The sequence below is a fragment of the Cyprinodon tularosa genome, unplaced genomic scaffold, assembly GCF_016077235.1.
Source record: "Cyprinodon tularosa strain WSP-4 unplaced genomic scaffold, ASM1607723v1 ctg34, whole genome shotgun sequence".
NCBI classification, from domain to species: domain Eukaryota; kingdom Metazoa; phylum Chordata; class Actinopteri; order Cyprinodontiformes; family Cyprinodontidae; genus Cyprinodon; species Cyprinodon tularosa.
This window is the reverse complement of record NW_024039052.1, coordinates 1,952,784-1,979,763: the sequence shown is the minus strand read 5'-3', so window position 1 is coordinate 1,979,763 and position 26,980 is coordinate 1,952,784. Positions and strand designations below refer to the sequence as shown.

Below are 26,980 nucleotides of genomic sequence, written 5' to 3'. Positions count from 1 at the left end.
TTTAATAGTTTCTCTTTCTTAGGTTGCAGTTGTTATGTAACACTGATGTGTCGGGTCTCATGTAGGCGGTAAATAGTCACCAACACTATTAGCATTAATGCAAAGGTGCCAACAGTCTGTTTCCTCCTCAGGCCATCGTTTGCTGTAAAGCAGGGTGAAAGCTCACTCTAGAGGTCAGCAGAGGGGGTTCATGATCTAGATAACATTTGTTAATCTTTGTTGTTTTTTGAGGGGGGGAATGTGCTATTCTATTTCCCTTTTTTGTAAAATCGGACTTTTCACTTAAGTTTATTCATTCAACAGTGACGAAGATAATCTCACAGATTTACCATGCCGCGGCAAGCATTTTTGTCATTTCTATTTTGTAAATTATTAAAAGAACTCCCTTTTACAATCAGTGGTTACTGTTGACCTATGGTATAGATATGACATAAAACATAAGCCCATTTATCTTCTAAATAAATCCTTAAACTATTTATTAAAATGCTGAATCAAAAAGACCTTAAAAGATTTTTTCCTATTCATGTAGGGTCTTGTCCTCCTTTTTAAGAGCTATATATGTAACCTCAGTGTTTTCAGAAATACCTCTTTAAATAGATTGTACTTTATTTTCTTAAATTGCATTTTCAGACTGTATTTGATCCTCACAAGAAATATGTAATTTGGCACCTTTAGATAAAGACAGTGACGTCTGTATGGAAAAGGTGCCAAATGATTTTCTTTTTTTTAATTAATGCTTTGGCAGTTTTGTTTAAATTAAGAAACATCTCTCTCTCAATGTGGTTTGTTTTCACTTTTCATCCCTGTTCTTGCCTCGCAGAAATCGAAGCAAAGGAGGCGTGTGACTGGCTGCGGGCAGCAGGATTTCCCCAGTACGCACAGCTCTTTGAAGGTAATGAAAGCACTCACTGAACTCCTACACAAATTCATCATCACAGGAAGGAGAATTGCTTGTTGAAAGCGAGAGATTAATCAACTAGCACAGGAATAACCCAGTTTGCCAACTACTGCGGTTTTCATTTTAAATCTGTTGTGATATAAAATAATTAGAAAGTTACATTTTGAAGTGAATCGGTGAGCACAGTGTCATCAGCTCTTTTACCAACGCTATCTATGTCACTGCATAGAGCATTCATTTGCCGCTTGCGGGATGATTTCAAGCTAGAGCGCCAGACACATCTGTAGACACCACAAAACAAACAGAACATTGGATCCTTTTAAAAGTTTAATCTCCAAGATCCAACGATTACTTTACAAACATGTCTGCAGTGCTTGACGCCTGAAGTCATGGGAAGAAAATGGTTTTATCAGAGCTTTAAGGGGCTTTACTCCCACATATCTCTGTGTTGAGGCCAGACTTTTGATGTGCCTTGGTGCTATTTTATTTTTCTTGACAGCTTAAAAAAAAAAGTAGGAAAACTTCCAAAGAGGGAATGGATAATCATGTCAAAGCGCAAACTGCTCCAAGCTGATATTATGTGTTTAAAACCATATTAATAAATAAATCCATTATTTATATTTTTCACATCTTAAAGCCTTTAATATATTTAAATTCCTGCCCTCGAGAACAGGCTAAGCCGTGTTGAGCCCAGCTCATTGCAGCTTCTGTTTTCCATGAGGCTAACTTCCCATGATTTGGTGAAATGATACATTCAGTCTCTTAAGTTATGTAACAAGCGCCTGCACAAGTGACAGCACTTAAATGAGGCTACTTCTATGCACAAATTTTGTTTGTAGAAATTTTTCTTAATGCATTCTTTGTTCCACAGGAATTTTAGAGAATTGAATTTCAACAATATTCCCCACTTTGTTTTCCTTTTTTTCTTCAGATTCACAGTTTCCAATTGGCATCACGCCTGTGAAAAGAGATCATGACTTTCTGGACAAAGATCTGGTGGAAACTCTGTGCAAGTAAGTGAAAGTGGGAGCTAAAATGAGAACCAATGGAAGAACTTCTACTTGTGGTTTTTATATGGGAATTAATACAGAGCTGCTTATATTTATTAGCTCTCTTTGTGAAGATTTGTATTAATGTTAAGCTAAATACATATTGTGTGTAAAAGCATTAAAATTAACATTTAAATCTTACTTCAGGATAATTATTCTGTATTTTTCATTGTTGCTACCCCAGTCTCTTTTTTGTCGCACAGCTCCCCATTTCCAAACATGGAAAAGGTCTTAACATTTTACAAGATTAAAGCAAAGAGAGAGACATCTCTCCACTTTTTACAAATTATCTAGATTTTCCTGTTTAGGGCTATGTTGTGTTATTCAATTTTTTTTTCTTCAGAACATCCAACTGGTTTTCTACAGGATTTATTCAGCTCAGTGAAACGGTCATAAAGGAGGGACAGTTTTATTCTTTTTTATCCTCTCAAAAATTTCCAAGAAATAAAAATCTGTTTATTTAGAGTCAACCTGCTTTATTTTTTAATTTCCTGGTATTTCAAAGGAATCAAGCTGCCATATAATCTAACAGCATTCTTATACCCTTTCAAAGAGAAACAGACCCATAGAATAACAGATTCTCCACCCTGCATCACGGGGAGAGTTTTGAGCTTTTCCCTATATTCCTACTGTGTTTCATGTTAAACTTAAAGGAAGGCAAGGCAATTTTATTTGTATAGCACAATTCAATAAATGGGCAATTCAAAGTGCTTTACATAAATTAGATAATAAAATAGAAGAATAATAAAAGCAGAATAAAAGCAAAAACATTTTTAAAACAAAAAAAGCAGATTAAAAGCAAGCAGCTAGAGAAGAAAATAAAACAGTTGGATCACAACCTTAAACTAATAATACCTCAGTTAACAGTTTAAATTCATCAGTCAAAGGCAGTTCTGAACATACTAGTCAATTCAGCATTTCAGCACTTTTACAGTTCTGGAAATTTGTTTTCCTGATAAGCGGAGCATAGGAACCAAATACTGCTTCTCCATGTTTGGTTCTAGTTCTGGGTGTACAGAGTTGGGTTGAACTAGAAGATCTTAGTGGCCTTTGAGGTTGATACATGTATTATTATGTATTGAGGCGCTGATCCATTCAGTGATTATAAGAAGGATTTTAACGTCTATTTCCTGAACTACAGGGAGCCAGTGGAGGGACCCCCTAGCATAAGTGTACTCAGAAGGTTTAATAGTAGGACAGAACACTAAACTTTTATAAAGAGTGAATGACTCCATAATTCCACTGTTTTATGCAACATTTCAAGTGCGCACCTCTTTGAACATAGTGGCAAGGCCATTGTGGGCTGTGACTGAGATAAGCAACTGTGGCAAGATAAACTATTTCATGTTAAACCTAAAGCAAGGCAAGTTTAACATTACAAAACTTAAAGGAAAATGGGCTAAAAGTGTTAAAAACCGGAATTTTCCTTTAACTAAATTTTTCAAGGACAATATACCTATAGTTTAAAAAGTGTGTAATTTACCTGTATTTTATTGGTTAATATTTTAGGGCTCCAGTAATTTTGCCACATGTGGTGTAGTATAAAAAAAAATTACTTCATTTTGGCTTTATTTTCTTTTACTAAATTCTGAAATTATAAAATGGAAAAGTTAAAGGCAAGGTGAGTTTATTTTAAGGCAAGGCAAGTTCATTCAGTGATTTAAGGCATACCAGAAGTATTTTAAAGTCTGTTCTCTGAGATGGGGGGATAAGGACTTTAAAACTTAGGTGATGATCTCCACTTAGTTGAAGATGCGAGCAGCAGCTGTCTGATTGATTAGAGTAATCAATTCTACTATAGATACATGCAAGAATGGGGTTTCAACATCTGCTGAGACATTAGTCTTTAATCCTGAAAATGTTCTTGGGCTGATTGAATGTCAACTTTGTTAGGGTATTTTTATGCCTTTGAAGGTTAAGTCTGACTCCATTATTACGCTCAGATTTTGAGCCTGATTGTGACTTTCCAGCCTTGTTAACTTAAACTGTTTGCAAAATTTTTAGCATTCTTATTTTGGTCCAACAACTCTTACTTAAGTTTATGTTTTAATTAAAAACTGATATAGCTAAGAAATATGCTAACTGAACATGATAAGATTTAGTAGCTTAAGCATATACTACATGTGTTTATGATTATGATGAAATTGAGTTGTTTGTTGCATGGTATAAAAAAGAATTATCCCTTTTTATAAAGACAGGAAAATAATTTTTGTGGTTTATATTTTTTTGCTTGACTTGATGTACTCTTTTTGAAGAATATTAAATTATATCGTCAAATCCGAACTCCACGTTGCTTTGAGTGCCCATGTAATTCATTTCGGGGCTAAAATGAAAACAGCAGTTCAGCAACTACAGTAGCTATGAAAACAATCCAAAGAGAGAAGTAGGCGAGGCATTAGTGGTGCCTCGCACTGCTCAATATAATGGGACTCTAAACAACCCTAAAGCAACTCATCTAAATTCCAAACTAGCCACATGATGAATAGGAGACAATTAGAAACAGTTCCACCTCAGTGTAATTTTGCCCATGACTTTCCTGCATTGTTATGGTAACGTAAGAATAGTCCTTTAGTCATTGATGCCACCAAACAGCCGGAGCAAAAATAAATGCCACGCTGCATACCATCCATGCCTTTGATTGAACATGCTAGTGCAGCCTCTGATCTCCAACTAAGTGCCCTCTTATTTTAGTGGCCACATATAAAGCTGTTTAGGCGTGTGGAATAAATGTGCCCCCTGCTTGGGAATCCTCTCTTTACTTCTGTTTACAGCTGTTTTTAGTAACAATGATGGCAGCATTTTGTTTTAATAACCGCTCTAATCTAAAGCCTCCATCACAGCGTGCCTGAAAAAGAATCTGGAGCAGTCAACTCTGATCATCTTTCCACCAATTTCTTTCCTTTTCTGCAATAAGTCAGAAGTTTCTTTTCCAATGTTTGTGATAAATCTATACATTTACTTTGTGATAAGATTTCTGGTATATTTCAAAAGTAGATATATATCTGAAAGCACTCATCACAGCCAAAAACCTTGTTGCATTTTATCTGGATTTAATTTGATATAACAGTAGAAGTTTCTTGTGAAGAGCAACCAAAGGGGTAAATAGTTAGGTAGAAGTTTAAAGCAATTTAGAAAAAAAACACACACACACACACAAAAAAAAAAGAGAGAAGTGTTGTATATCTTAAATGGCACTGCTAGATCCTTTAGCCAAGTGTGCAAATAAATAACTAAAAAGATATGGCTGTCTACCATAACTTAAAGACTTTGCAAGGGAAGCATTAATTAGAGTAGCAGTCAACAAGCATGTCTTAACTCTAAAGGCGCTTCAGAGATCTAGAGCATAGATGGGAAAAGCTAAAGCCTTTGCAGCTATTAGTTATGCACTCTTCAAACCAGTGGCGGCTGCTGCTCTCTGCAACGGGGGAGGCTCAAAGGTGTTAATTAAATCATTTTTTTTTCTTTTTCCCAGCTTTTATTGTTATTACACTTTCACAAGTAGAGAGCAAGGAAATGAACTCTGCATTCAAACCATCCCCCTATTGAGCAGAGGGCTGCCATCGTGCAGCGCCTGGGGAAGAGTGTGGGGTTATGGGTCAGGGAACCAGAGTGGCAGTCTCTGGGAGAGGGGATTGAACTCAGAACCTCAGCTCTATGCTGATTAGGCCGCCACAACCCTCAATAAAACGCATTACTACACTGCAAAAAATAGAAATCTCAATAAGTTATTTTTTCTTAAAATAAGTGTGTTTTTCCTTGATTTGAGGAGGTAAGTAAGACACTTTGCCAATGGAACAAGACAATTTCCTTTTAAAATAAGAAAAAACTATTTTATCCTCTTATTTCAAGTAAATATTATCTAACTATCTTATTTTAAGAGTAAAAATACTCATTCCATTGGCAAATCATCTTATTTATCTACTCAAATTAAGGCTAAATATACTTAATTTAAGCCATTTTTTACTTATTTCTGGATTGTTTTTGCAGTGTACAGTACAAAGGGTGAATATATCTGTTGTGAGGCGCTCTGAAATAATAAACTCCATGGCAGACTACAGCAAGAGTTCAGCAAAGATGACTGTTCTGACTGAATGATCCCTTTTCCCTCTCAACCCATGAGGAAAACCTCCTCACTGTCTGGCCACTGTCAGTCAAAAATCCAAAAGTATGTTTGCCAATCAGCATCCAGCAGCCAGCTTCAAGATGCATGACATCCTCAATCAATCAGATGCATTTTAGTGCATATTTAATGCAGTTTAATTTATGAAGTTTGAGAATGCATATTTTACCAATAATATTTCAAAATGTTCAGGATAGGTTTAGCTTCCTTAGTATTGAATGAGAAATCCCCAGTCCTCAAATCTATTATTTATAGAAGAGAAGCAAGAAAATTGTCATTGTTGAGATAAACTCATTGGATATTCTTCTTGAAGTGTGCTACAAAACTTCTAGAGGATACAACAAACTTGTTAAAAAAAGTGCTGTGGTCAGACTGAGCCCCGTGGCTTTGTTTGACCAGAACACATTCTCATTGGGAGCTTAACAATAACTGTCGGCTTTTTGCTAATATCAAATAAAAACTCCCAAATAAATTCATTAAAGCTTCCAGTTGTAGCTAATTTTAAAAAGGTTATTTAACAAAGGCTCCAGAGGCACATTATATTTGTCATCCTATCAATAAAGGTCTACACTAAAGTTAACAAAGAAAGCATGTTCTGGGGATTTATGAAATTTTTTTTTTTTTTTTTTCATGGGACAGATTTTTGCTAAACAAAAAAATACAGTTTCGTTGTGCAACCAAGGTGCAAATAGTGCACAGGATGGCTTCAAGGTATTAAACACCACATTTACTAATGATATCTTTGAGTGAGTGAGTCAGACTGTGGTTTAAGCTTTTTTATCTTTTTAATCATAAAATACATCACACAGCCCTTTAAGTCACCATTATCTCAACAGAAAGTAAACCAAATCAATGTCACTTACTGATGCTTATTAGAGTAAAAACATTATATTTTCCAAATCTGTTTCCCTACGGGGTCTGGCTGGGCATCTTCAGCAGAAGCTGATCAAATTAATATTTAAATAGCTCCTAGAAATGAAGGGCAATCTATTTCTGGTAAGGTCATTCAAAAGCTATATTTAGATTTCTTTGTTTGTTCAGTTGAGTTTTATTCTTTTCTTTCAGGCGGCTTAACACTCTCAACAAGTGTGCTTCTATGAAGCTCGATGTCAATCTTCCAAAGAAGAAGGTGAGTGCTACTTCTGATTTTTTAATACAATATAGTTTTTCTTTTTTGGTTAAAATTACTGTAACAGGTGCTGATGAAAAACAGAAATTAATCAGTGTTTTTATACAGAGAATTAAATCTTATTGGGTGTTTTTTTTTAAATGCTTTTCCCATTATGAAATAATATTTATACTATGATCAGTGTGATCAAAAGCAACAGTTGCTCAGGAGGTGGGAGTCTGTCCTGTAATCAATGGGTTGCTTGTCTGAGCTCCACTCCACGGTGATGCAAATTCTATGGCAGCCTCACTTCTGTCTGGCATCTGTGGCAAATGTTTAGTAGCTGTTCATCATCAGGGTGTGAATTGGTTTGTGAATATATATTTGTGATAGGTTGTCAAATATTTCTTGCATTATCAATGTAAAATCCTACTATATATTGAAAATAAAACATTTTAAGTAATTTTAACTTATAATGATTGTGTTTTCAATGTAAGCTACAATTTCCACATGGAAGAGTGGTGTTCTTGCTTTATCCTCACTTTGCTTAGTTTTGCTGAATTAAATCATGACTGACTGTTAGCAGTCTTGAGTCATTCAGACTGAATATAATCAGAATATCTATCTGATATATCTATCTGATGAATAAGCAGATGGTTTCTTGGTTCAATTTTCTTTAAAATACAATATATGATGTATAATTAGATATTATGTTTGTGTTGCCAGATCGAAGACTCAGATGAAGAAGACCTCTTTGCTATTAGTGACAAATGGACCTTTGAGAGGAGTAGCAGGCGTTGGTCCAGATTACAGGACATTGACTGTCTGCTTAGAAAGCACGGAGAAGGACAAACCTCCAAGGACGGGTTACCTCTGCACAATACTACCAGTAGGGAGAGTGTTCTTACAGATCTAAGTGAGCCTGAGGTCTCATCACTGCACAGTGAAAGCAGCGGGGGGAGCGGTCAAAGGGGCCTTAGCACAGAAGACTCTGACTCCTCTACCCGCACCTGCTCAGATTCTGCAGCAATGCCAGATTCTACTTCTCTCACAATGCCTCACATCCCCAAAGAGTTTACCCACTATGACTCTTTGCCTGATAAACAAGGAAGGACCAGCCGCATTCGTGCCAAAGACTTCTTGAAGCGCATGGAGACACTAAGATCCAGAGGTTCTGTAGTAAGGGGTCGGAAGACATTGGTCATCAGCTCTCCTGTCCTGCAGCAGGAGGCTCAGGCGCTGAAGACACTTAATTGTGTCGAAATCATAAATGGAGATAGCGGAGCTCCCGAATTTGTTTCTGGCAGAGATTTGCCACCCCAGTCTGCTAGTGAGGGTAGTAGTCATTCCAGTGGCAGCACTGTCAGCACACCCAGTTTAAAAGAACGAAAGCCTCACCGAGCTGACCAAAAGCGCAGTGGCATGTATTTGGAAGACTTAGATATTTTCTCAGGAAACCAAATGAACAAATTTGCAGAACAAAACCGGAGAAATGAATTCTGCTCCTATGAAGATCTAGTGGTCCACATTCCTAAAGACCATAAGCCAGGGACATTTCCTAAAGCACTATCCATAGAGAGCCTGTCCCCAACTAATGGAGCATCCATTAACTGGCACACAGGAAGTATGCACTTGGACTCCACGCTAATTCCATGCAGACAGGAATCCAGGCCTGACAAGCAGGGCTGCTCCAGAGGTAGCCGAATAAGTGTCTATGACAACGTTCCTGGGTCACACCTGTACGCCAGTACAGGAGACCTAATAGACCTGGAGAAAGAAGACCTCTTTCCTCACCTGGATGATATACTGCTACATGTAAATGGTCTGCAGCAGATAGTGGACCACTGGTCAAAAAATGTACTACCTGGAGGAGACGGGGCAGTGCAGGTGGATGGTGAAAAGGAAGATACGGTACAGCTACAGTCCTCAAGTCAGATCACGTTGGACTTTGAGGAAAACTCAGTTGCAGAAAGCCAGACTACTCCTGGGGATGGAGACAGAGATAAAGTTTCTCTAACTGAGACAGAATCTACAAGGTTCAGGGAAAGGAGGGATTCTGGAGTCGGTGCTTCACTAACCAGGCCAAACAGGTAAGATTGAACTTGATCACTTAATAATACAAAAATCCAGCTTCACTTTTTATGAAACCAACACACTTTTTTTCTCATTAGGTTACGATGGCCAAGCTTTCAGATATCCAATCGCATAAGTCACTCAATGACATCACTACAGATTACAAACCAGTCAGCAGGCCAGCTGAGTTTGTTGCAGAAGTTTTCTCTTCTTCGTCTTACAGCAATCATGGAAAAATATTCCATGCCAAACAAGCATGGCTGGACATGGTAAGTGTGACTGAAAGGATACAATGACAACAGTAATGCATGACATCATTTTAATCAGATGGAAAGAAGTAACCCTCTATTTTCTCAAAATATTCCAAACATGTACTTGTTTGTCTAAAGAAGTTTGGTGGTTTGAATATTTGCCGTCCCCTTCTTTTATTACTATTTCTTGTCAAATAACTTTCTGTTTTGCGTGTATTATTTACCATAAATTGTTATTCATTAATAATAATTTTTAATGTTTGTAGGTCTGTGCCAAAATTTATGAAGAGAATGAAGGTACCGGACTATAAAGACAAGAATGTGTTTGGAGTACCACTCATAGTGAACGTGCAGCGCTCTGGGCAGCCCTTGCCACTTGGCCTACAGCAGGCATTGAAATACCTGCGAAGTCAGTGTCTTGACCAGGTGAGTCGCCTCAAAACTCTACATTCTTTATGTAGTGTAACAATTACTGAGCAGTATGTCCATGTACTGTAAAATATTTAGCGATTGAACTTGAATGGTGATCATTTGCATCAGCGCAGGGTGGAGTGCAGGAGACTGTGGTAGTAAAGAGGTGAAGGTCTCTCCAGCTCATCTGCCGTGTTAGCTCTGAGCCCCCATTTTCTTTTTCTTGACTGTAGTATATAGATTTTTTTATTAGTTTTTGGAAAATTTGCTAGTCAGTCATGCATAGTGATACCAAAAATATATATATATCATTAGCATCTCCACAACAGGAAGCATCAATGGCATGTTAGGGGGATACATATCTAAAAGAATTGTTCTGGTGTACGTCTGCATTAAGTTAGGAGTTTATAAGACATACTTTGCAGATGACATGCATGTATCTCAGAAGTTCTCACTTACTGAGGAAAATTTAAAACTGGACCGTAGATACTGAAATACGGATACTGAACGTAGATACCGAAGTGAGAAATGTAGTTTTATTTCAAATGAGGATTTAGGAAAGTCCAGTACTTTTGTTTCCCTCTTAGGATGCTTCTTTTATCTCTGCTGCAGAAGTTGCCTACCACATTAAAGATCACAGTTGTAACTTGTGTCCAGGACACATCTATTGTTGGCTGGCGTAGCATTACAGTTTCACTCCACTATTGGTGGATCTCCATCAAACCATGAAGAGGATTTGTTTTACAATCCACTCAAGGTCCCAGTCATCTTTGTTACATATGCAGGTGGTTCCTCCATAATTTTTTCTCCCAATCAGATTTTTAATAATATGTCTGGATACAGAACTCCTTGAAATCTCTTTAGCATTAACATTTTTGCTGGCTTAGATTATTACCTTAATATGACCCTAACCTTTATGTTCTGATCTATTTGTTACAGTTGTCTTATGTAGCTATTTAATTTTCTGATTAAGCAAAGTTTGGGTTCTTTTCAGCTTAAAATTTAGTATTATGTTTTTAGTGAATCTTAAGTATATGATTTTCTTATTTGTTAAAGTGCTAAATTGAATAAACGTTTTTGTGATATTCCATTGATTTGAGCTGTACTTTTATATGATGCTGGGAGGAAATGATATGCCTGCTACTGCCCTCTGCCTCTTTGCTAAATGATCTCCCTCTCTGTCTTCCAGGTGGGTCTGTTTCGAAAATCTGGGGTGAAGTCCCGAATTCATGCTTTAAGACAGATGAATGAAAGTTCTCCAGATAATGTAAACTATGAGGACCAGTCTGCCTATGATGTGGCTGACATGGTGAAGCAGTTCTTCAGGGATCTACCTGAACCCTTGCTCACCAGTAAACTAGGGGAGACTTTCCTTCACATATACCAGTGTAAGCATAACTGTCTCTGTTGGAAACCATTATTTTATCTTTCATTCCACACTGTTAAACTAGATCAACAGAAATATAAAATATTGTGTTTTTTATGTGTAGATGTACCAAAGGACCAAAGGTTGCAAGCTGCCCAAGCAGCCATAATGTTGATGCCGGATGAAAACCGAGAGGTGCTGCAAACGCTCCTCTGTTTTCTCAGTGACGTCACTTCCTCCGTGGAGGAAAACCAGATGACACCCATGAACATTGCAGTGTGTCTAGCACCTTCCCTGTTTCACCTCAATATTATGAAGAAGGACAATCTGTCACCAAAGTAATTTCTCTGCCATTATTGCATTATATCCTATTTGTGAATTGACCTTCTCTACCAAAAACTATATCATTTACAGTTTTCCTACATTCTGTCATCTCATGTTTACTATGACTGTATACAGTTTGGCATGAAGTGCACAACAGATTTTACGTATCCCTTCAGGCTGCTTTAGATTACTCTCTTGGTACGCATTTACTAGAGTTATTACTCTTTTTATGCTGGCAGTATTGAGATTTTGTGCTGTGTATAAACAAATCAAGGGTTTTCCAATAGGGGTCTACACTTTATTTATTTGGGAAGCTGTTTTGAAAACTTTGCAGTCCTGAACATCTTTTCTCTCTCCATCATCTCTAGGGCCATGCAGAAAAGGTATGCCACAGGCAGACCGGACCAGAAGGACCTGAATGAAAACTTAGCTGCAGCACAGGGCCTTGCTCATATGATCATGGAGTGCAATCGGCTCTTTGAGGTAGAACCAGTAATTGAAAATTGCAGGCATTTTATGCCTAGAATCAACACCTTAACTTATATTTATCTGCATCTAGTCTCACCTATTATTTGGTTTACCTATCAGGTCCCGCATGAAATGGTTACTCAGTCGCGCAATTCCTATGTGGAGGCTGACTTGCATGCCCCGACGATCGATGAGCTTTGCAGACGGATAGATGAGGGTGATGGGATCTATCAAACACATTTGGACCGGAGACTTCAAAATTTCCTTAAAGAGGCCAGAGAAAAGTCCAAATACTGGGTCTCATGCAATAGTTCTGATAACACTGAGCTCTACTACAAAAAGGTTGGTGCTCTTATTTTTTTTCTATCTTTGGACTTAACTTGGGTCACTGTTCAGTTTGCTCCTTCTGCTTTCCCTGCCTCTGTAGTTTCATATTCCACTTTTCTGGATCCAAAATGAAACCTGTCTGCTTTTGGTTGTTTCATACCCAACGGGGGAACATTTGAAACTAATTTTCTTGGCCAACTGCATGAAAATCTGTGAATACAATTTTCTTGAACAAATATGTGCAGCCCAATGTTGCTTAGAGGTAGACATGCTAGGATTAGTTAGATGTGTTAGGAATTTGCGAGCTGATCACGATCACAGCATCAAATCCATAAATTCTTCTACTGCTGCATCATGCAAAGCATATTGATATTGTATTATTAGGAATTAAAATGAAAGGAGATGAGAAAGTATTATGAATGAACCATTGTTTTAGTGTATGAGGCCCCAGAGATGAGCTTTTTAAAAAAATAAAAATGGAAGACAGAGAAATAATTTTAACAAAGGATGACATGGGAATGCTTTTTTAAGAGGTTTGTGGGTGACTTAATGAAATAAAAAAAAGCTTTAATGTAGCTTTAGAAGGACCGTTTCACCATCATACCCACAGCGTAGACAAGGACCAGCAGTGACATTCTCAGCTCTGCCACACTGTCTCCCCTTACCTCTGTTGTCCAGGTGATTTGTCCCCCTATTTTGGGCACTCTGACCAAAACAAACATGGACCAAGTTCAGATAAAAAATGCATGTCCGCTCAGAAAAAAAATGAATCAACAACTTGATGACCAGTGCTTTTAAATCAGTGGCCTTCACAATAATCAGCTGAAAGTGACCGATCACTTGAAAATTCTACGATTACTTTATTCTACTATAAGTCTTCTTAGACTTATTTCGGTTTGATCATCCCTGGTCATACCAAAATTATACCAAATTAGAACCAACTGATATACATGGGATCAAAACCAAACAAATCCACTGCAAAAACTTGAAATCTAAAAAGGTCATTTTTTCTCGAAATAACTATACATTTACATTTGAAATCAGAAAACAACTATTGCATAGTCTTATTTCAAGTGCATATTATCTATTTATCTTATTTTAAGAGTAGAAATAATAATTCCATTCACAAATCATCGTATTTACCTACTCAAGTTAAGGGTAAATACACTTAATTTAAGATTTTTTTTTTTTACTTTTTTTCGATATTGTTTTTGCTGTGTGTAAATAATGCTATTTCTGAATGATACAAGTCGATTAAGTTATATAATATTTGGAAATATGTCAAGAAAATAATCTGATAATATTTTATTAATAATATAAAATTGTTTGTTTATGGGTATAAAATTGAAGTTGTAAGAGATACAATTCCATTGTGCTCCAATAAAATATGGTTATGAAGTGGCAAGATGGAAATTTAGACACTCCAAATGCAGTGGTTGCCTTAACAAAATCTCCAGAACAATTTTAAGTTAATGTGTTAATTGCTCTTTTTTTTTAGGTGGGGGATGGAAACCCTTTAAGACGTTGGAGAGTGTCTGTGGAAGTGGAAGCACCACCATCGGTGGTGTTAAACCGCGTACTGAGGGAACGCCACATGTGGGACATGGACCTGATTCAGTGGAAAGTGTGTGAGACTCTTGATAAACAAACAGAGGTGTTTCAGTATGTCCTCAGCCGTATGCCCCCTCATCCCAGCAGGGACTTTGTAGTTCTCAGGTTTGTAAAACTAAAAAGAAAAAGAAAAAAACAACAACAATATTTTATTTAAAGAGACTTTAATATCATTTTTCTGCTCCTACTCTGTTTTCTATTTTCTGGAAAGGTCTTGGAGGACAGACTTGCCAAAGGGAGCTTGCTCATTGGTTTCTGTATCCATAGAGCATGACGACTGCTCTCTAATAGGAGGAGTTCGAGCTATGATCCTAGAGTCAAACTACCTTCTGGAACCCTGCGGCTCTGGAAAGTCACGGCTAACTCATATCTGCAGAGTGGACTTAAAGTAATTCTGAATCTCACATAGGATTTTGAGGATTTTAAAGCATAAGCTGTACTTGCTTTTTTTTTTTTTTTTTTTTTCTAACATGCATGTTTTTATTAATACTATGGTTTTCATTACAGGGGAAGAACTCCAGATTGGTACAACAAAGCATTTGGTCATCTTTGTGCTGCAGAGGCTGCAAGAATCCGCAACTCCTTTCAACCACTGATCACAGATGGACCTGAAACCAAAATCTGACACTGTTATGTCAAGTGAATCTAGAGATCTGGACTGAACTGTCGAAATATTGCTAAAAGCCTAACATGTAAGCAGAGAGATGAGGTCAGCGTCCTTAAACAAAAGCACATTTGCATTGGTAAAAGATCTCTGAAAACAGTTCAAGTCTTTCCACTTGCACAGGAGGTTATTTTTAGGTGCTAAGCATAACTCATTTAGAAATTATTTATATTGTCTAGGCTTTCATGTCTTAATTTTATTTTACCTGCATTTTATGAATTAATTAATATTATTTCAATAATATGTGTAATTGTTATTATTGCTATTATTTACAATGTCCAGGACATTCAACCTCTTGAAGGCTTCTGAGAAGCATACATTAATCAGTTCCGTTTTAAATATAATGTAATTTTTTACACACAGGTGTTTGTGTATTAGTGTATATTATTATATTCTGTAAATAAAGACAGATTGTAAATTCTGTACATATGAAAACAGGTAAATAGTATATTCTTATGTTAATTTCATGCATATTGATTCTTACATGGTCAGCCTTCTTTTAATTCACATGGTACAAGATTGTAAGCTGGTTTTACCTTTGTCATGTAATGACATTTTTGAATATGTGTAATTTTATCACACGCTGACCTCCAATAGTTGTGGAAAATAATGACTGAAGGTTTGACTTGTTCACACCTGCTTTATGGTACTGACTTATACGGTCAGACACAAGACACAGTTTTTTTTTTCTTTGTTTAAATAAACTACCTTTATTATGAAATATTTGTGGGTTTTTTCTCTGAATCTTGCTACTGCAGATGCAAGATTTTTCAATATTTTTTCAATATAATGTTTCATAACCTTTAATAGTGCCTTTAAATCTATAGGTAACTAAAAATCTGAACCCAAAATAGGTGAAAGGAGAATGTTTCTGGAGGCTGTATTGCCTTGAAAAGGGTTAAATAATTTTTAGCTTGAAGCCTGCATATATATTCTATATGATGTATATATTTTTTGTTCACTGTGTTGACCTGTGAAAGCTTTGGCAAGCATGCCAATGAAATAATACATTTGGTAGAGCTGAATACTATCTTAACAGTGTGAGAAACAAAATTCCAACAAATGAACTTCTAAGACTAAAGAAATTACCTCAGCTCCAGACTTAGGAGGACCTCTGCTGGTCATTTGACTGAAACACACCAAACACTTATTGTATGAGTAATAAATCTGTTATTAATGGAGAAGTATGCATGACTATTATATTTAATAATTTTAATATTTTAGGTCTAAAAGGGTTTTTTTAAATGAAAAAATTTTGATGTAATCTTTGATTCTAAATAACTGATGGTGATCTTTGCATGTTTTAGGTGGAAAGCCAAACAACATCAAGAAACATCTAATCTTGGAAGAGTTGTTATAAATGGAACAATGATCAAAACTTATACGTCAGAGAATTAAATTGTTTCCTTTTTAATTTTCCAATGATGATCAGATATTGTTTTTTATCAATAATCAAATGTAGCATGAAGTTCAGTAATGTATTCAAATTCCATTTCGTTAGACCTCAACCCTGTTTTCTCTAGTAAATATAATCTATAATAAGTTAGTTAAATTACCTGAAATTAATGTTCTTTGCATTACTTTGCTGAAAAATGGTAAATCTTAAATTCTTGAAAACAACTTTCTCTTCTAAACACAAAGGTCAGCTTAATAACGTGGCATTAAATAATAATAAAACAACAATATATTTTAGTTTTATAACTGTGTTAACGGAGCAATGTGTTTTGCTTTAAAGCGGATGGGAAAATTTAAAGCAGCCCTATGTGATCTGGTCCAAATGATCAATTACTTTAAAGTGTAACTACAGGTTCCACTGTGATACACTTACAGATATATTCACCCAAAATTTAAAGTTTTGTGTAATTTCATTACATAAACTTCCAATTTTTAAGACAATTATAACACAAACCTATTAAATAAACCTTACATAATGCACATTCATTAAATATTAATGAATGTACATTGTGTAAAATTTGTATATACTGTAGCTTATTTATAAAAAAAAAATACAAAGTTGTCAGGTATTTGGAATTAATAAAGTGTTCTTACTTAAAATTAATACTAATGAGTGCATTTGTTTAAAATACATAAAGTTTATAGTTTGATTTGCGTAATAATGAGGTTACAAGTGTAATGCACTAAAATGCATCACTTTTCATTTAATATGCTAACAGTCTGCATAGCTGCAGATCGATAGAGGTCCCATATGTTTTTATTGGGATTTTATGTGATAGACAGATCTAAAATCATATGCTTTTTTTTAAATGTATGGAAAGGGATGCAATGTTTCAGACCATTTAACAAATAAATACCAAAAACTTGTTGCATTTGTGTTAAGCCTCCCTTATCCTTGTTCCTTGTAAATACAGTTCTTTTAAACCAGATGTCTGCGTCCTGCAGCTCTGGAACCTCAAGTGGCTTTTTGTAACTGCTATGATTCTTAGAATTGGAAACATTATTAAAATAGCAACTAATGTAGTATGTTAAGGAATGCTACCCGTAGTTTTTGTTTTGTTTTATTTGTAAGACTATGTAATTGAATTTTTAGGACAGACAGACAAAGAAAACAGAGATACAGTATGTCTTTCGATCCAGAGTTTCTTATCATTAGCATGGAACTTCTTTTTAATATCAGATGATATCCTATGGGGAAAAAAAATCCATGGTTCATCTTTATGAAACGTTTTATTTTTTTCCTTATGTAAAAGCTAAAATGGCATATAAACTGCTGGTTGTTTGAAATAGCAACAGGTTTCCTCTATCAGATAAAAAAAAAAACACTGAAAACTAAAAAAAATATATAGCTATTTAATTAAAATGTTAAAATGTGCAGCTTTAACTAACCTTTACTCAGACAGACCTTTTAGGGATGCCGATCCCTGTTTTAAACCCTCAGATAGATCAGATGAGCGTGTTGAAGAAAACATGTGCAGGTCAGTAAAAAAAGTTATGAACACTAGTTTGAGTATCAAACAACATTCAAATTTCAACCATCTAATGAAGAAATTTTCGAAAAGCAGAGGCGTTACCTGCACCAAGATAATTTTTATGTTTTTTTTTTTTTTTTTTTATATTATTAGGAAGCTATCATTTTTTCACATGTTCTAAAAATGTAATCCAAAATGCCTAATTTAAATCAAACCCAGGCAGGGGCAGAGCTAGATGGGGGGCCAGGGGTGGCCATGGCCACCCATAGCCAAACATTGGCCACCCCTGTGGCCACCCCTACCATTTTTACTCCCTCTAATACAGATAGTGACAGCAGTAATACTACCAAGTGGAATATTCAAATCATTTTAATTTTCAAAGATGATAAGTACATCAAAGATGATAAGTACGGAACTTATGCTCTTTTCAGAACGAGATTTTGTGTTATATAGGGTAAAGAGAAAACGTGTCTCTGCAAGTCATCTAGGAGTCTTCAGTGAAGTCATAGATAAATAACAATTTTAATAAAAATTTATAAAATAATTAATTTATGCAGACATTAGTGCTTGCAACTATCAAATGTATGCAGAATGTTTATTAATACAAATAGGTAACTAATCACACTGGAAAAGATTTACACCCCAGAACTCCAAAGTGAAAGAATTTTATCCACTGTACCGTTTGTTTAGAAAGCACAGATGCTTAAATATATTTTTGTAAGCAAAGGCTGTAGGAAAGTATAGGTTGTCTTTATGTAGAAAATATGGATTTTTTGCTCATTAATTTTCCTGTTGGAACAGTGTAGATTGACCCTGAGGCTCTGGCGCTGACCCACTTTCGGCCACCCCTCAGTGTACATTGGCTACTGCCAGGCTACCCTTATAAAAGTTTTCTGGCTACGCCCCTGAACCTAGGGTTATTATTCAGTAAAGTTATAGTATAGCTATAAATGCTTCTCTAATTGTATCCTCTCTGCTCCAGTTCTGGAGCTGTTCGGATGCGCTCCATGGAGCACCCAGTGATGGTGCTGAACCGCCAGGGGGCGCCAACATGGCAACAGCTGCGGAGAATCCAAAAGAGCCGCACATAGTCACACAGCTTTGTGTTCACAGCGCAGGTCAGTCAGCTCGCTTAACCTGCTGCTACCAACAAAAAACAAAACCACAGCCGAACTCTCCACATTTGATTTCTTCTCGGAGAAAGATGCCTCTTTTGGGGTTTTGCTTCTGTTTTCCCCCCATTTTTTCTTAAGTCTGTTAAGTCTATCCCTCTCTCTCTCTTTTTTTTCTTTAACGCTTTATTGCAGCAGGGTAATTAAGTACCACTAAGAAAGCTCTGATCAGATCAGTCTTTTTTGCAACCTCTGGGTTTGCATGGAGATGCCAAGCGAGAACCCGGTGCCAATGCGCGGCTCGGACCGTCAGCCTCCTCCAGGTCACGGACAGCGCGGAGCTGCGCTCTCCTCTGCTGCCACCGAGAAGCGCCCGATCATGTCCGGCTCAGGTTCAGTGCTTTTACCGGGTGGAATGATCAACCCTGCGGTTCCCATCCGGAATATCAAGATGAAATTTGCTGTTCTCATTGGACTCATTCAGGTCGGCGAGGTTTCCAACCGAGATATCGTGGAAACGGTGCTCAATCTGGTGAGTACCTTCCACATTCCCCCCTCTATGACTGGACATTATTTCTCTGCAGTTATTTTCCAAAGCAAATATTGCATATTCTTTCTACACTTTTTTTGTGACAGTTATAAATGATTTGCTGTTATAAATGCTCAAATTGCTGTAACATCAACATTACTGTCACTCATGTTCACTACTCTTGGAATGAAAAAATAAACAATGAAGTCATTTTCAAAGTTTTTACCTTATGACAAGTCCAAGTTGTTTTGTTTTTGTTTTATCAACTTATTTTGGTGATTTGAAATGTGGAATATAATGGTCACTATAGTTTTCAGGTGGCTTGCATCTGTTGCTTCTGAGAAAGGAATCAAAGGGTCAATACTGTATAATTATATCCTGGATTAGGCACTAGCTGTTTGTTGAAAGTCTATAACTGCTGCAACCCTCAGGTAAGTTAGACATTCTCAGGATACAATAATTAAGAGTTAAGACACCACTGTTTTATGGTATTTAAATAAAATCATACAGGCAAGCATAAATGAGTGTAATAGTATTATCTTCACTTAAAGAAAATGTCTTGCATCCCCTAATTAGTACTTTATGGTACAGGATACGAATTGTTTCAAGGGAAGTTCTTGAATGTTTTAAGGATTCAATGTTTTATTATCATAACATCTCACATTTGTATGTTTTGGTATGAATTTTGGACTAAAGTCCCAGTTCAATGAGGATAGTATTTAAGAAAAAAAAAAAAAAAAAAAAATTGGTGGAGCTGAATTAAGTGCAGCTTGAGTAGCAGTCTAGCAAGAGGAGAAACTGCTTCTGAGCCTGGTGGTTTTGCTCTAGACGCTCCTCAGCCACCTGCAGGAAGGGGCTGGAACAGTCTGTGTGCAGGATGGGTGGAGCCTTTTATTATGCAGAGTATCTTACTCCTTCATATTAATGTAGGGTTTCTGAAAAGGTGGACACTTTTTTTTGGGGGGGGGGGGGGGGGGGGGGGGCTGACGGATTGAGTGCACGGTGTGTTTTAGACTACGTCCTGCACTGTAGTCGACCAAAGTCCCGGAAGATTTTGAAATGCCCCATGGACATTTTTTTAGGTATGAAAAGTAGGACATGTCCAGGAAAAAGAGAACATCCGGTCATCCTGTCTTGATGTGTAGAGGTTCGAGGTGGAGGGAGGGCTGCTTCTTACAGTCCTCTGTGCAGCTTTAAGGGCTCATTATGCATGACGCACGGACACGCCGAGCGGAAAATGAGCGGCCCGTCACAGCTTCTGCAGGATTTATACTCGGTGCGGCTTTCTCCCTGTTCATGCAAGCTCCAGGGGCCGTGTTTAGCAATAGCAAGCTAGCAACAGACTACACGAGGCAGTAGAAAGCAAAGTCATTTACAACTTTATCAAAGCCTCTTCATACTGTTCAAGACTGACGGTCATTTCTTTCCACAAAGCGTTGATAGTGGTGAAAATTCTGACCTAGATCACGGGATGTCTCTGGATGTTTATATTGGCGACCCCTCACCAGCAGAGGCTGTTGCTCGCTCACCATGTTTTCCCAGCGTAGTCACAAATTTTCTTAGGTGCTCAATGCAGAAATTTGCTGAGTTCGATTTCAGGGGATGCGTCCTGTTATTAGCACCCAGAACAGTAGTGATAAGTTTGGTATCCATTCTTTGCCTGCTTTGTGTGTCAACTGTCATGGTTACTAAGTGACAGAGAGTTTGGATGGTGAAAGCTGGAGAAGGCTCGACATGTTTGAATCCATAGCCAAAACTCTTTCAGCCTCCTTATTTTCGCTGACCTTCAAGGACCTGTTCTACCTGGACCTGTTCCTTGGAGGATGCAGCCTCTAAAATCGAATACACCTATTGTGTCCGCAAGGAGGTGGAAGCCCAAGATGACATAATATGTCCACTTGGACCTCCCGGACGCTTCAAACATAAACCAATCTTAAACCACCCTCTGTTTAGGAATCCTCTCAGCAGCAGTGCAGCTGCCATACCACATGGATGGGGTGCAGACAATCCTCTCCATTGCACAGTGATTACTTAAAAATTGTCAGCCTGCTGTAATTTCCTCCCATACACATTAAATACCTGATTCTTTTTACTTGGATGCAGTAGCTTAAGCAAAGTGCAGCATGTGGCGTGGCTTCTTTATGCCAGTGGAAAACAAAAAGTATAGAGCTAATGGCATCTCTTTAAAATCCATTTAAAATTATAAGAACATTCTGATAGGATGTCTGAGACTTTTGGATTTGAGACTTTTAAAAACAACGTTTTAAAGTTGGACGAATGAACGCATCTATCAGCCACCGACGCTAGACTCAGCCTTTTAACTAGGTAAAGATGCAGCCCAAGAAAAAACAAAAAAACCTAATGATGTTTCTAATGGTACACACAAACTCCTTCCAACTGCAGCTTTTTTTCCAGTGCAACTGTGTAGCACCGATTTATCTATTTGAACTTGAGACAGAAAGAAAGAAGTGATCCAAATCAGAGACTAGCTGTTTTTTTTTACTTATACCGCTGAACAAGAGAGTGTTTATGTGTGTTTACTGTTACAGATTTGATTTTAACACAACAAATACAAAATGAAACAACAGAAAAAAATTAAGGAGAAAAATTCTTACCTTGATGGAAAGCTATGCTCTTTCAATTAAAAAAAAAGTAATACAAAAATTCAGATCAACAAATGAATAATGTAAAAAAAAAAAAAAAAAAGCAATGTTTCATAACATAGTCAGAACTACAAAAGAGGAAACTATTCCAACAGGATGAAACTTATGCATTTCTGACAAAAAAAAAAGCATTTTCACCTTATTGGGTTTTGGCACTGTGGGCAGGTGGTTAACAATATTATCAGCGGTGCAGAAGACGTGCTCTGAAGGGGTGCTTGTCTTTGCCCACAAAGTCAACTGCACAAATACATCGTCCGGTGGGAAAATTCTTACATATCTCCCAACATTAATATGTTTTATTTCTTATAACCAGCCAATGCATGTTTTTGATTTTTAAAATTCATAAGGACTTTTGAATGTTAACAGTGAAGATTAATATTTGTACATATCAGGCATGTTCTCAATAGAGAACAGTGTCAAACATTATCCAAAGCTTTTACACTAAAATCTTTTCTAAATGATATTTGTGCAATCTAGTATCAAATGAAAATATGACTAAACCACTTCCCACCTTGAGCTTTGACCATCTGCAGGAGTACCCCAGTCTGTTTGCAGTAGTTGGCCTCTCCTTGTTAGCACACTAGAGATTAATTACAACCTGTTCTAGCTCAGCAGAGACCCACTTTGTGGAGCAGAACAAATTGTAGCCCTCGGCATGTTCAGACATGAGAGTTATGCTGCAGCAGCTGAAGTCACCGACACCTTGCCCCTTCACAATTCGTGGTAGTGTTATCAGAAGGAATCAAACTGTAGTATGATGATTTCGATTTTGTTTAAACCAAAACCTGAGGGCAGTGATGAGAACTTCCATTCTTTGTTCCTTCTTTTCTACATGATGGATTAACTGCGCGAATGGCTTTTTGTTAGGTCCATGTTTCATTCCAAACTCCTTCGTCCATGTTCTTCAATGCAAAAACGAACTTTAATAAAGGAGTTCATTATTTAAACTCTATTTTTTGAAGTTTCTAATCAAACGAGTTTCAAACTTTTGAGTGATAGAGTTAATTAAGAGGTTTTCAAAGCTCAGACGCCTTTGTTTGTAGATGTCAGTGGAATTAGATTGTGATTAGCAAGGTAAGTTTGACCTCAGTCCACGGGATGAAGGATTTAGGTAGCTCAGTGATTGTGAGACAGGATCATAGTTGTTATTCTATTTTATCTTAATTAGATTATAATTCTTAACCACACCTCCAACTAAAGTAAAGAAAAAGCTTTTAATGCAAAGAAAATTATGTAAAGTTATTTGACACAAATATTTTTTTTCCATAAAAATTGAACTTAGTTTTTAAAAAATCTGAAGATTCCAAGACTAGAATATTATAACCTTTATTGTATAATTCATAGCATGTAGTTAACAATGATGAAATGTCTTTTTGTTCCATTAGTCAACATTATAATTTGAACATATGTCTTTTAAATATGGCTTATTCAATCTTTACTTTTAACAAAGTGTAAAACTATTCATATCATTATCATAGTCACCCCAGTTTTCTGACTTATGAGACAATATTGTGAAGATAAAGTTATTAAAAACAAATACTTTTCTGAAATGCTGACTGAAGAAAGATTCACATCAAGTATTCTGAATTTTTAAAGTTAGTAACTTAATACAAAAGATGTTTTCTTTTATTTTACAGCTTTTATCAATGCTATATAATTGCTCATATAATCAAGTTTATTGTAATTATACCATGTCTAAATTTTTAAGTTTTACTGAAAAAAAAACATGTTTACTCAAGATTGTCCTGAATTGTGGCAAAACATCTTTATGTTTTTCTACCTCACTGCCAGTCTTTTCATTTTAGCATAACAGCAACTTGGACAAATTTGTTATCCATTCAGTGAAAAAGAAAAGCTATCGTATAAACAAATGACCTTTTCAAAACTAATGCACCTTGATTTTTTTCTTGAGTTTGTAACCTTCCACAGGATTGTCCTTTTGTACAAACAACAACAATTTGCAAAAAAAATCTACTGAAAGTGGTGAGTGTTTCTTTTGGAGGGATTCATATGTTTGAATGCTTGAAGTAGGCTAATCGAATAGAAGGTTGACTTTTTTATTTGACAATAAAAGCAATAAAATGTGAGCAATATATTTTTTTTTCTATATTTAAATCATCACACAGCTTGGTAAATAAAACTTTATCTACATGTGGAAACAGGGGCAATGCATTGCCCTAATATGGTTAGAAGAGCCCCCACAAAGTATTTGCACCCTCACCCCCTGCTAGGGCTACAATTCCAAACTATATACCGTATTGGTCCGAATATAAGACAAGGTTTTTTCCATTAAAAATGATATGAAAATGTGGGGTCGTCTTATAATCTGGGCATAACCAGTTATACAGGCTGACAGTTGTCTGGGGTCGTTATGCGAATGCAACAGCAGACGGCGCCGGTTTTTTGTAAGGCGAGTGACCTCACTGTGGCTGGGGTTGTTTTTTTTAATCACAACTGAGAAGAAGTGACAAGGATGCTACAAATGGAGAGTCGCAGCCCAGAATGGAGTGGATCAAAAGTCAGACAAGTTTGTAGCAAAGTTCAGACCGCATCAAGTTGAAGTGTTACAAGATTTCAATTAAATGTGTCATTACTGTGTTTTTTTGTTCAATTGCACAAATGTTTCAGTGTAATATTATTTAAATGAAATTTTATTAAAACAGACTTTTTTTTTTCTTTTTGGTCTTCTTGTTTTGTTCCCTGGTCCTGGAAAGAGGGCTTGTTTTATAATCAGGGTTGTATTATATTCAGGTCAATATGGTAAATGCCTGTGATTCAGCAATTCACAGGTATTTACATTTTAGGTTGTCGATAGAAAATTAAGATTAATTTATTATACTAGATAAGACAGATGATACAGACTTGTTTTATCCCAGTTATTAATTTATTCGATCTGTAATTATAAGGTACTGATTTGATTTATTCTGAATCTGAGAAGCAATTCAGCGAAAAAGCAGCTGGTGATATTCGTTCTCCTACTGTAAGTCGCATCACATCATTGGCTAAGCCAGTGAGCAAAAATCAGACTCAACAATCCCTCTTTAACCTTAAGAGGACACTAAATATTGTTTTTTAAACACACAATTAAGAGTTCAACAAATGTGAACTAAATTGTAAAAATAATGTTTTAGACAGTGCTTAGACTGATAGATGTGTTTTCACTTTGGATGTTTTGTTTTCATTTGTGCTCTAAGTTTAAGTCATAGTAAATTATTTTATGTAATAATAAAAAATTCTCACACTTAAATGGCTATTGTTTACTATATTCCATATTATTACCCAATAACAAATATAGTTGAACTTTTTCTAATACGGTCCAAGATAGTTGATTCCTAATCGATTAAAAAATGAGGCCATATCATGGATGACTTCTTTGTGGGTGGTTTTTCTGTAGCTGTCAGTCGGCTCCTCTTCAGTCAGTTACAAGCTTAAATACGTATTAAATCATGTCCTGTTTCAGTTTAATACAACACTTTTTTTCTTTATTGTCTTTCCTAATAGTCTGTTTTGGATCATGCTGCATACTGCATTTGTTATCTCTACTTTTGATTTATTTATTTTTTTGCCCTGCTTTGACATTGAGGGTGAAGAACTTAATTCGCTGTGGCATTAAACACACTGCAGATCAATTTTGAGATACATTATACTCAAATATTAAATGTGTGTTTAATTAATTGAAAACCTGAGCCTCATGCCTTGCTGGTACACTGTTGCTCTTTGTATTTACATCCCTCTGTAGGGCAGGTTAATAAAGGATTATGATCTATCTACATGGAACAATTAAACCTCATTTAAATGTAGTCATATCACATGCTGTTGTTGTATCTTACATGTTCCTAATAATGCATTTAATTTTGTTTTGATTAGAAATACCAGTATCTACATTAACTATTCTTTACTCTCTAACCCTTTTCATTCTTTTCCATTTTAAACATTTGCATTGGAGGGGAGTATAATAGGCAAACAATGTGCTTCCTCAGTTTAGTTTATTCAGTTTGGAGCCATTCGTTTTCCCCCAACCTTATTTCCCCTTTCTCTGATCTACTTCATGATAATCTTCTCAGGATTTGAGGGAAAATTGAAAATCTGATGCTGTGCAAATTTGTTTATTTAAAAGTAATTTAATTCAGCTGTCAATTGACTCAGAAACATGCAGATAATGCAGTTCCTTGTCCTCAGTCAAGGACAAAGGAAAGGATTGCAACTTCTGTCTTCTGCCTTGTCTAAAAAATACTTTAGGTCGCTTGAACATTAGAGCTTAACTGTATTACATTAGCAGTTTTTTCCCCCTACAAATTATTTAAAAGAAAATAAGCCACCAAAATGTGCCTTTATCTCTATTTGTTATGCAAATTATCAAGTTGTTAGTAATAGTTTAGTCAAGTTTAAATTGAATTTCATCATTCAAAGATTTTGCTTAGATTGAAATATAGAGACATTTTCCTGTTATTTGTCAACCTTTTTATTCAGCAAAAATAGCTGCTTGGTACAGAATCTTTTGATATAACGATACCCATCAGTGCCTTTAGGAAATGCTGAAGAAGGAGGTCAGATGGCTTTCCAAAAGCCACAAGTCTGTTATCTTGGTTTCACCCTATGGTCTCGCTCGTCTCTTGCTATGCTGATTTGTTTTGCTCACTCACGCGTTGCCACCCCAGAGAGATGCCAATAGTATATTATTTGGCTGCTGCCTAAATTAGTGTCATGGCTCATCCCAGGAAACATCTCCCAGCTCAGTTGGGTGTATTTTACCAAGAGAGCAACTAACACATATTTGAGAGAACTTTATGTTTTAAGACTTTTTTAATAGAAATTTGCTGCTTTGCCGCAGCTCAGGGTGATGAAATATGTGAAAAGTCTTGTTGAAAGGGATGACAGAGATTTAGACTGGCTCAGAGATAACAGCGAGGTTTATAATTACATTTTATCTCTTCTCCCTGATGTTTAGAATTGAACCATTTCTTCATGATGATAGAATGATTATGGGATTTTCCTTTTATCTGCAGTTTTATGCTTTTTGTTTGGTTGAAATATCTCTAAAAGCCCCTCTTCTATTTTCTTTCAAAGGATGTCTGATAG

The 26,980-nt window shown here is 36.3% G+C and overlaps 2 protein-coding genes across 9 annotated transcripts in view; both read left to right on the top strand.

The window, feature by feature from the left end:
- The window catches only part of stard13b (StAR-related lipid transfer (START) domain containing 13b), a 96,097-nt gene extending 80,706 nt beyond the window's left edge, over window positions 1-15,391 (top strand). For all 8 annotated transcript variants that reach the window (XM_038294444.1, XM_038294442.1, XM_038294443.1 and 5 more), the window contains 13 exons: window positions 821-892; window positions 1,830-1,911; window positions 7,133-7,196; window positions 7,902-9,265; window positions 9,347-9,517; window positions 9,766-9,925; window positions 11,100-11,298; window positions 11,401-11,614; window positions 11,969-12,083; window positions 12,189-12,410; window positions 13,894-14,111; window positions 14,218-14,394; window positions 14,514-15,391. In XM_038294444.1, coding sequence (XP_038150372.1) covers window positions 821-892; window positions 1,830-1,911; window positions 7,133-7,196; window positions 7,902-9,265; window positions 9,347-9,517; window positions 9,766-9,925; window positions 11,100-11,298; window positions 11,401-11,614; window positions 11,969-12,083; window positions 12,189-12,410; window positions 13,894-14,111; window positions 14,218-14,394; window positions 14,514-14,631 — 3,176 coding nt within the window. In that variant the 3' untranslated portion in view covers window positions 14,632-15,391. The remainder of the gene's footprint in view (window positions 1-820; window positions 893-1,829; window positions 1,912-7,132; window positions 7,197-7,901; window positions 9,266-9,346; window positions 9,518-9,765; window positions 9,926-11,099; window positions 11,299-11,400; window positions 11,615-11,968; window positions 12,084-12,188; window positions 12,411-13,893; window positions 14,112-14,217; window positions 14,395-14,513) is intronic.
- A 3,319-nt stretch (window positions 15,392-18,710) lies between these two features.
- The window catches only part of nbeab (neurobeachin b), a 248,792-nt gene continuing 240,522 nt past the window's right edge, over window positions 18,711-26,980 (top strand). Inside the window, exon 1 of the mRNA XM_038294440.1 lies at window positions 18,711-19,241. Within this exon, the coding sequence (XP_038150368.1) occupies window positions 18,972-19,241 (270 nt within the window). The 5' untranslated portion in view covers window positions 18,711-18,971. The remainder of the gene's footprint in view (window positions 19,242-26,980) is intronic.